This window comes from Sorghum bicolor, chromosome 8, assembly GCF_000003195.3.
Source record: "Sorghum bicolor cultivar BTx623 chromosome 8, Sorghum_bicolor_NCBIv3, whole genome shotgun sequence".
Taxonomy (NCBI): domain Eukaryota; kingdom Viridiplantae; phylum Streptophyta; class Magnoliopsida; order Poales; family Poaceae; genus Sorghum; species Sorghum bicolor.
In genome coordinates this window covers 57940715-57949523 of record NC_012877.2, presented here as the reverse complement: position 1 = coordinate 57949523, position 8809 = coordinate 57940715, and the positions used below count along the sequence as shown (strand labels likewise).

Genomic DNA, 8809 nt, shown 5'->3' with positions numbered 1-8809 from the left:
GTAAGATTCGATGTGATGGGGAATCTTGTAAAGTTTTGGGTTTTTTGGTGCATCTAAACAAGGCCTTAGTTGGAGTGGAGCTCTGACATCGAGGATATTCTGTCTGAGAGTGAAGAATTAATAGTGGTACCTCGCTGCAATCGCGATTTCCTTATGTTCCTTAATTGGATTCGATCCTTATAAGGAGGTTGTCTTCTCTTGCATCAATCATGTCACAGATCGCCTATCATTTAAATTGTTCAAAGATTCAAGACCTAGGCAGCATGGACTACCGTTTTTTAATGAAACAGAAGGGGTCGCCCCCTACTGGACTTTTATTGAAAATAAAAAAGACAGTTCTCCATACAAGGAATCAAGAAACAAAGAAGAAAACAAAGAAAATAAGACTGATTATACAAAGCTGTGCAGCCATGAATCTAACAAAAGCTTGTAATCCTCCTTGGCTCTAAGCTTAACCCAAGCCAACTATTTTCTGAGAACAGTCTTGCAGTTCTGAATGGAGTGGTGTAGATTTTTGAAGATGCAGTCATTTCTTTGCGTCCGGATGGCCCAAAGCATGGAGATAACAATTTCCATGAAGATTGGCGTTTGTAAATGAGCCTCGAATAAAGACAAGGTTGCTATAGTGTCATTTTGAATTAAATTGGCCATGCCCAACAGATTCCAGCAGGACTGAGCGAAATGACAGTGAAAAAACAAATGTTGAAGTGATTCCTCAGCACTTTGGTGATAGAGCACACAACTGTAGCTTTCTAAAAACGTGTTTTTCCTTTTCAAAAGTTTTCTTGTACTAAGTCTGTGTTTGAGAAGTAGCCAACAAAAGACTTCCCTCTTAGGCTGGCAGGAGGATTTCCAAAGCCAAGAATAAACTGGTGAAACCTGCCTAGTTCCCAAAAGCTGCGCATAGGTCAAGCTGGAAGTGAATTCAGGGGATCCCCAAATGTATGACCAAATGTCCTTCCCTGGCTGCAAGTAGAGAGAATCTAGAGAAGAGGCTAGCTGTTTGAATTGGTCAAAAGCTTCGTTGGATAGTAGAAAGTGAAAATGGTCAGACATGTCATCAACAGACAAAAAATTCTGCACTATGATAAATTTATCTTTAGAAAAGGAAAGTAACTCATGAAATTGATGGCCAAACAAATTACCATTCCATATGTCTGTCTAGAAGAAACAAGTGGAGCCATCTGTGACCATGGCAGATGCTATTTTTGTAGGAGTCCAACAATTTGAGGATATCTCTCCACCAAAAGGAGCATTTTGTGTTTGAAACCACTTCCATAATGTTGCTGCCAAATCAGATTCACCCATGGAACATCAAGCTTGTTGAAAAACTTATGGAAGTGCTTTAGAATCAGACTTTTCATTCTGGGTTTAGGACACCAAGGCCACCATTCTCTTTCGAGTCATAGACCAAATCCCAAGCTGCTTTGGGAGGTTTTTTACTGTAAAGATTCGAACCTCTCCATAAGCAGTGTTTTCTAAACTTGTCAATTTGCTTGATTACAGTTCTGGGTAAAAGGAAAGTGCACATTGAGAAGGTTGGAAGGGCTGTTAGTACAACATTAGTCAGCTACAAACATCCAGCTTCACTCAGGAAAGAAGATATACTAACCATCCTTCTCTCACATTTGAGACCAAAGGCCAAAAATCTGCTACTGTGGATTTTGACGGGCTCAACGGGAGTCCTAGATAGGTGAAAAGACAGAGATCCAACAGTGCAGCCAAAGGTATTTGCCAGAATGTTATCATCAACATTGATTGGGACAATCATAGATTTTTCATAGTTAACCTTTAGCTCAGTCGATTCTATAAAGGTGTTAAAAATAGCTTTGAGGAAGAAAAGTTGATTGGTGCTGCCTTGAAGAAAAATGAGGGTATCATCAGCATATTGAAGAATTGGGAAGTCTTAATCATTGGGTAAATCAAGAGGCAGGGTTAAAAGACCTTGTTGCTTGGCTGCATTGAGGATAGTTTAAAGAAAGTCTGCTCCCAAAACAAAGAGGAGGGGGGGGGGGGGGCAAGTGATCACCTTGCCTGACTCCTCTTCTACAGTGAAACACTTTTCCAGGTACTCCATTTAACAAAAATGCTGAGATCCCTGAGGTAAAAAATTGCTTCATCCAGGATAGCCATTTTTTAGGGAAACCCTTATTTTGCATTATTTTACGACATCAACTCATGCTCCACTTTGTCAAAAACTTTTTCAAAGTCAAGCTTTAAAATAATTATTTCCTTTCTTGATTGGTGACAAAGGTGCAAGTATTCTAGAGCCCAAGCTAAACAGACATGAATGGATCTGGCTTTAATGAAGCAATATAGATGTTTGTGAATGATTGAGGGCATTTCCTTATGTAATCTGTTGGCCAGGAGCTTAGTGATAACCTTGATAGAAGTATTAAGTAAAGATATTGGCCTATAGTCTGAAAACCTTGTGGTGCTATCATGTTTAGGAATGAGGGTTATATGAGAACCATTCAGACTTTGAAGACAGATGTTGCCCTAAAAGAAAGCTTGACATAAAGCAAAGAAATCAGTGCAAATGAAAGGCCAACATTTCTTGTAAAAGTCTGTGTTAAAGCCATCTGGTCCGCTTTCTCAGATGGCAACTTCCTAATCACTGAATCAATTTCTTGTTTAGTAAAAGGAGATACTAGTGAAGATAGATCTTGTGTAACTAGAAGAAAACTTGGTAAGTAAAAATTTATACCAGTAAAAGAGGATGGACCCAATCTTTTTTTGAAAGTATTCCAGATGAGAGATGCCTTGGCTTCATGGTCAGTTACCAATTGACCTGTGGAATCCTCTAAGGAGGTAATGAGGTTTTTCTGAATTTAATAGTTGCATTTGCATGGAAAAATTTGGTATTGGCATCACCAAGGGTAACCCATTCAATTGAGCCTCATTGCTGCCAATACATATGTTGCTGGTGTAGGAGGGATGTTAGCTTTTGCTCCAGATTTTTCTTAAAATTCCATTCAGGAATGGACAAGTCTCTGAACTTCTCAATATAAAGCAATAAAGATAGAATGAGCTTCACGTTAGAGATAATTAACTTTAAATTTGAGAGAGACCTGCTCCAAGCTTTTAGGACTTTCCTTAGGTTCTTAAATTTTGCTGTAATCAACTTTGCCATATCAGTAATGTGAGGTGGGGCATACCAACCCTGCTGCACCATTGTCAAGAAATCTTGATGCTCCATCCAATAGTGTTCAAACCTAAAGGAACTTCTATTTAGAATGGAGGTAGAAATATTAATAACACAAGGGACATGATCCAAAGTTTCGGTAACTAGGAAAGAGGCAAACATGTTGGGGTAGGTAACAGTCCAGCAGACAGAGGTAAAAAAACCAATCTAGTCTCTCTAGGAGTGGTGGAAACTGTTTGTTTGACCAAGTGTATCTTTGCCCTTTTAGAGGAATTTCCACAGTCCCAAGTTTGCTTATGGCTTCATTGAAGAGATACATTTCATTATGGTCTGCACCAGGTTTATTTCTATCTGAAGGGTTCCTATAAAGATTGAAATCACTCACAATAAGCCCATTCATGTGATCAGGCATATGAATGTGTTTAAACCAAAGAAGGAAATCTCTTTTACCAGCAGCTGTGCAGGGTGCATAAATGTTCAAAAGAATCCAAGAGTCAGAATTGTGGATGGAAGAGAATTCCATGGATAGACAATACTCATTCTCAAAAACTTTGGTACCAGAAAAAAGAGAGGACTTCCAAATAATAATGGTACCTCCAGAGGCACCAACAGAAGGGATGTATCCAAAAGCATCAAAAAGGGAAGGACAAATTCTTTTAATAAATATGAGATCAAAAGAAGATTTTTTAGTTTCTTGGAGACAGATTACATTGCAGTTGCTGTCCAAAATTCTGTCTCTTACTGCATCCCACTTTTTTTAGAATTTATTCCCCTAACATTCCAACTGAAAACATTCCAGTTTCTAGTAGCCATAAAACAAAATAAAAGGGAGAGATGGCTAGGAATAGATACTAGAGCAGCCAAGTGCTGGAAGCTCCTGGTTCCCCATCAGACTCCTTGTTTGGGTTTTCATCAGTAGTCTTAGGGGAGTCCTTCTTGGTCTTCTTAGACACTGATTTCCCTTTTGCAGGCTTGTCATTGAGTTTGGAAGAGGAGAGCTCTTTAGGATCAATATCACAAAAGGATGCACCTAGGCTTCTTATCATCTTTGGGGAAATGGTTGGAGGGTTAGCAGAGCTACCAAGATAGTTTTTGTGATGTATAGACAAGTCTTTTCCATATACACCATGTTGGACTAGAAACTTATAGAAATTACTTTTCCATATATGTCATGTTGGACTCTAGAGTTTCTTGTAAAAAAAATAATTTTAAGCTCCATCCTAAATTCTCCTTGCTTTTCGAAGATACTAGTGGTCATGCACGTGCGGTATGCACATCTTTATAATTGTGTTATGTGACGTATTATATATAATATTATAAAAAATATGAAGGTGCTATATTATTATAGTATATGAAAAATTTTAAAACCATTAAAAGTTCTTGTTTTTTATATAAAAAACGTACTATCGATGATATGAAGCAGAAGTGTAATGATCTTAACTACCCAAATAATTGCACCGCACGTAGTAAGGAAGCAAGCAATTTGAACCCACCCCTACACCATAGGATTAAAAACGTAAATAATGATACAGGAAGCAAGCAAACAAAATCCAGTGGAGTTCCCTGTGCCAAATGACACACAAGAACTAGGTGGAATAGCCACAATTAGTAGTGTATCCATTGATTGTGCCAAATTCGGTGACATTTGTATCGAAGGGTGAGGATCTTGCATGCCCCCCTATGCGTCCCTCCCCATCACCGACCACGACAACAAGACGTCGACGCAAAGGCCTATGATAGATCATGCATCACTTCGTCGAAGTGCACGCCTTGCGCAATGTAGTGTGTTAAAAGATTTGGGCATTGTCGGGAATGACGGGAAATTCAACGAGAGTGTGTTTGAAGACTATGCAGACCACCTGCAACAACTGTTGTCGCCAGACCTTCTCAAGCCATTGATGGGCTTAAAGGGCCGAGCTTTTTGGAACATGATGACGGAGGTCTCCTCGCACTTAAGTTAGTTTGTTTAACTTCTTCGGGGTCCCTTGTTGTTTGCTCTTGTTGCAAGCAGTTCTTCATCTTGATAGAGTTGTATGCTTCATCGTTGCTTGGTAGTTGTTGCTTTTCCTTTGTAGGTGCTGTTTTTCCACTGTAATCTCTTGAAGCATCGTTGTTTGCCCTGTCTGGGCCTTCTTCTTGTTAATATAATTGGCAGCTCTCATGCCTGATTTGTTTTAACAAAAAATCCAACTATAATCAAATTAATCCGCCCATGGCTACAAGAACAAATCCATAAATACCATGATTGGTGGAGTCGTTATTGTCCGCCACAAACATGGATCACGTTACAATGTCATAGGAAATCAGAATTCAGAAACCAGATTTGCTTCAGTTCTACAACTCAACATCAATTTGGAACAGATTTTGGAAGTGCTAACAATCACACAAAATTTTGTTCGACAAGAAAGCAATCTATACAGGAGATCCATCAACATTGTGGCTGGACAGTTGACGATTCAACCCAACTGATACCTCACTTCTGCTCCCGCGCGCCTGTGTCAACTTAGGTGTGTCTATGACCAAGGATTTCAGTGTTGGCATCGAATCTTCCTGCTACCATGCCTTTCTTAATGATCACAAGTGATTCTTGATATCGAAACCAAAGAGTCCTTTGGGGTTGTTTGGTAGAGCTCCACCACTGCAAAAAGTTAATCAGGATCTGAGATTCACCTGGATCCACCGTGCAGCAGCTCCACCGTGGATCTGAGATTCACGATTGTTTGGTACAACTCCACCTATGTATCTATCTCACTTGCACCTGGGCCCCATGCGTCAAAGGGAAAAATGAAGAAAATATAGAATAAAGTCATAGACTCGTTCCTCTTCCTCTTGATGCACGCAGGAGGAGAGGCGAGCGGAAGGTTTAGGATTTAGGGTTTGCATGCAAGCGCCCATCTTTATTAGATAGTTCTCGTCATAAGCGGAAGGCACTAATGGCTAGTATCTGTGATGATGATTAGACTCTGCCAAATTAAGGGCCAGATGTTTCATATTATTGTGAATTTCTAGGGTTTATCTTTTTTTTTTCTAGCGCGTCTGGTGAGAATTAATGTGGTGCCTCCGTTGGGGCCTCTAATTAGTAATAGTAAGAATAAACTACAATAGATCTAATGGCTAATATCTATGATGATGATTAGACTCTGCAAAATCCAGGGCTGGATGTTTCAGATTATTTTGAGAATTTCTAGAATTTATCTTTTTTCCTAGCGTCTCTAGTGTGAGAATTAACGTGATGCCTCCGTTGGGGCCTCAAATTAGTAGTAGTAAGATTAGAATGTCAGATGAACTCATCTCAAAATTTGGACATCTGATGAAATGTAACAACACTCGCTTAATATTTTATTGATCGAGATATAAGAATGCCACCGCCAGGTAGTATTATTATTTCCTGGGGTTAATCTTACGTATAGTACATAGCCCGTACAAGAAGCTAAAAATCACATACTATATATAGTTTGATCATATAAGAATGTCTTTTTCAGCTTTAATTTCCCCGTCGATCGTCCTTTTCATGAGAAACTAATAGGGTACACCGGGGACTTGTCCTGCCCGTTGAAGAGCCCAAAGTGCTTCTCCGTCTCGTCCCCCTGCTTCTTGTTCTCGTTGAACATGGCGAATATGTAGGTTTCCAGCGGCCCGGACCTCTTGGGCGTGCCATTGCCGACATGGTTGATCAGGTTCTGGTTGTAGGTCTGCGCGTTGTCCACCGACGCCCCCAAGCCGCCGCCGTCCGACGGCCACCCGCTCTCCGACACGACGATGGGCACACCGGACTCACCTTCCTTCTCCATGGCCGAGTAGATCGCGTCGGCCATGGCGTCGAAGAGGTTGGTGTAGACATGTCCGTCGTCGTTCACCGTCGTCGAGCTCTGCTCGAAGAGCGAGAAGCCGAGGTCGATCGATCCGCCGGCGTCCCGGTAGGCGAAGTAGGGGTAGACGTTGGCCAGCAGCGGCGCGCCGCTGCCGGCGAGGAACCTGACGACGGGGCCCATGACGGAGGAGTCCTTGAACGCGCCGCTGGACGGCGGCGAGGACGTGGCGAGCACGCTCATCTTGACGGCCGTGGACACCTTGATGTCGCCGAACCCTGCCGCGGAGAGCGCGCCGGCGAGGCTCTGCATGGCCGGGAGGATCTTCTGCGTGTCGCTGCCTTCCACCTCGTTGCCGACGGCGATGTACTTGAACTTCACGTCGCCGATGTACGGCTGCACGTTGGCCTGCACCCAGCTGCCGGCGTCGGAGATGAGCGCGTCGAGGTTGGTCTCGTCGACGATGACGTCGATGCCGGAGCCGCGCAGGGCCTGCAGAATGGTGGCGTCTGGGGAGTAGATGCGCATGGCGCCGATTCCCTTGGACTGGTAGAGCTGGACCACGTCGGCTGCCGACGGTAGGCCGTCGCCCTGGGTGCCGTAGCACACGCCGATGGATTGCACCGCTGTACGTACAGTCATGCACACGTATATACATCATGGTATCAATTAGTGTACAGTAGTATGTATAATTAGGCCTTGTTTAGTTCCAAAAAGAATTTAAAAAAAATTTAGATTTCCCGTTACATCGAATCTTGCAGCGCATGCATAGAACATTAAATACAAATAAAAATAATAACTAATTGTAAAATATGCATGTAATTAATTTATGAGACGAATCTTTTGAGCCTAGTTAGTCTATGATTGAATAATATTTGTCAAATACAAATAAAAATGTTACAGTGTTCATTTTGTAAAATTTTTTGAAACTAAACAATTAATAATATATATACATCATGTTATGAGTGAGTGACTGACAGTAGTAGCAACGCTGAGCTGACATGCATGCATGCATGTTAACAAAGTTGTTACCTGTTGGGATGGACGCCAAGGCCAAGGCTCCAATGAGCAATGCCGTGGCGGCAAGCACGGAGGCCATACTCTCAATTCGCCGTGTAATATATATACGTTGCACCGTGTACGTTTTTTGCACGAAAATGTACTGAGTTGGCTACCCTATTTATACAAGCACAAATGAAGCAAGCTTAAAAGGACTGCTGGGTCGTCTCTGGCCAAGTTGCAGATAGTCCATTTCAGCTTTCCAAATTACCCATAACGTACGTCGTCAGTCGCTGTCTCATCTCTCATATATAGTGCTATGCAAGCTGTATAAGAAAATAAAGGCTTGACCAAATTCAACACAAGACACTGTGTTAGGCCTAAACCGTATGATGAGGGCATCACCCATCAATTACGGCAGGACCTATATATAGATCGGAAGACTAATTAATTGTTATAAATATGAAAATTGACCTCTGGTTGTGTCTATAGCATGTTCAAAGTCTAATGTGTCTTTGTCTTGTTCGTGGAATTCCAACACGTACTTATGGGCGCTGGGAAGCTATACACATTACATAGTCAATTAGTCGTCTACGTACACGTACGTCGTTTGCATGGACCAGACAGATCAGGCCACGGCGGCAGGGCCCCCGTTCGTACCGTAGAGATCACGCTACTATACACACGCGGTTTCGCCTGACCCCAGGCCCGTGGAAACAATATCGGTAATGCTCCTTCTAGCGCGTCCGGACAAACCGGACGGACCCGCACGACTCGACTGACCCACGAGCGCTGCGCCCTTGGCTTCTTATCCGTTCCCACCCTATCTCATGAACCTCGTGCCCACTCTTTCTCG

General features: G+C 42.3%; 1 protein-coding gene across 1 annotated transcript; it reads right to left on the bottom strand.

The window, feature by feature from the left end:
* On the bottom strand, nucleotides 6457-8143 carry LOC8074293 (glucan endo-1,3-beta-glucosidase GII). The gene is made up of 2 exons (XM_002442371.2): nucleotides 7987-8143; nucleotides 6457-7580 (listed from the first exon to the last, which is right to left on the bottom strand). The coding sequence occupies exons 1-2, from the start codon at nucleotides 8051-8053 to the stop codon at nucleotides 6655-6657; spliced, it is 993 nt and encodes a 330-aa protein (XP_002442416.1). The 5' UTR covers nucleotides 8054-8143; the 3' UTR covers nucleotides 6457-6654.

Excerpts from the sequence above, each read along its gene's own strand:
- LOC8074293 (XM_002442371.2), bottom strand. The coding sequence starts at position 8,053 with ATGGCCTCCGTGCTTGCCGCCACGGCATTGCTCATTGGAGCCTTGGCC. Across the intron at positions 7,581-7,986 it reads CTTGGCGTCCATCCCAACAG|CGGTGCAATCCATCGGCGTG; the intron begins GTAACAACTTTG and ends CTGTACGTACAG.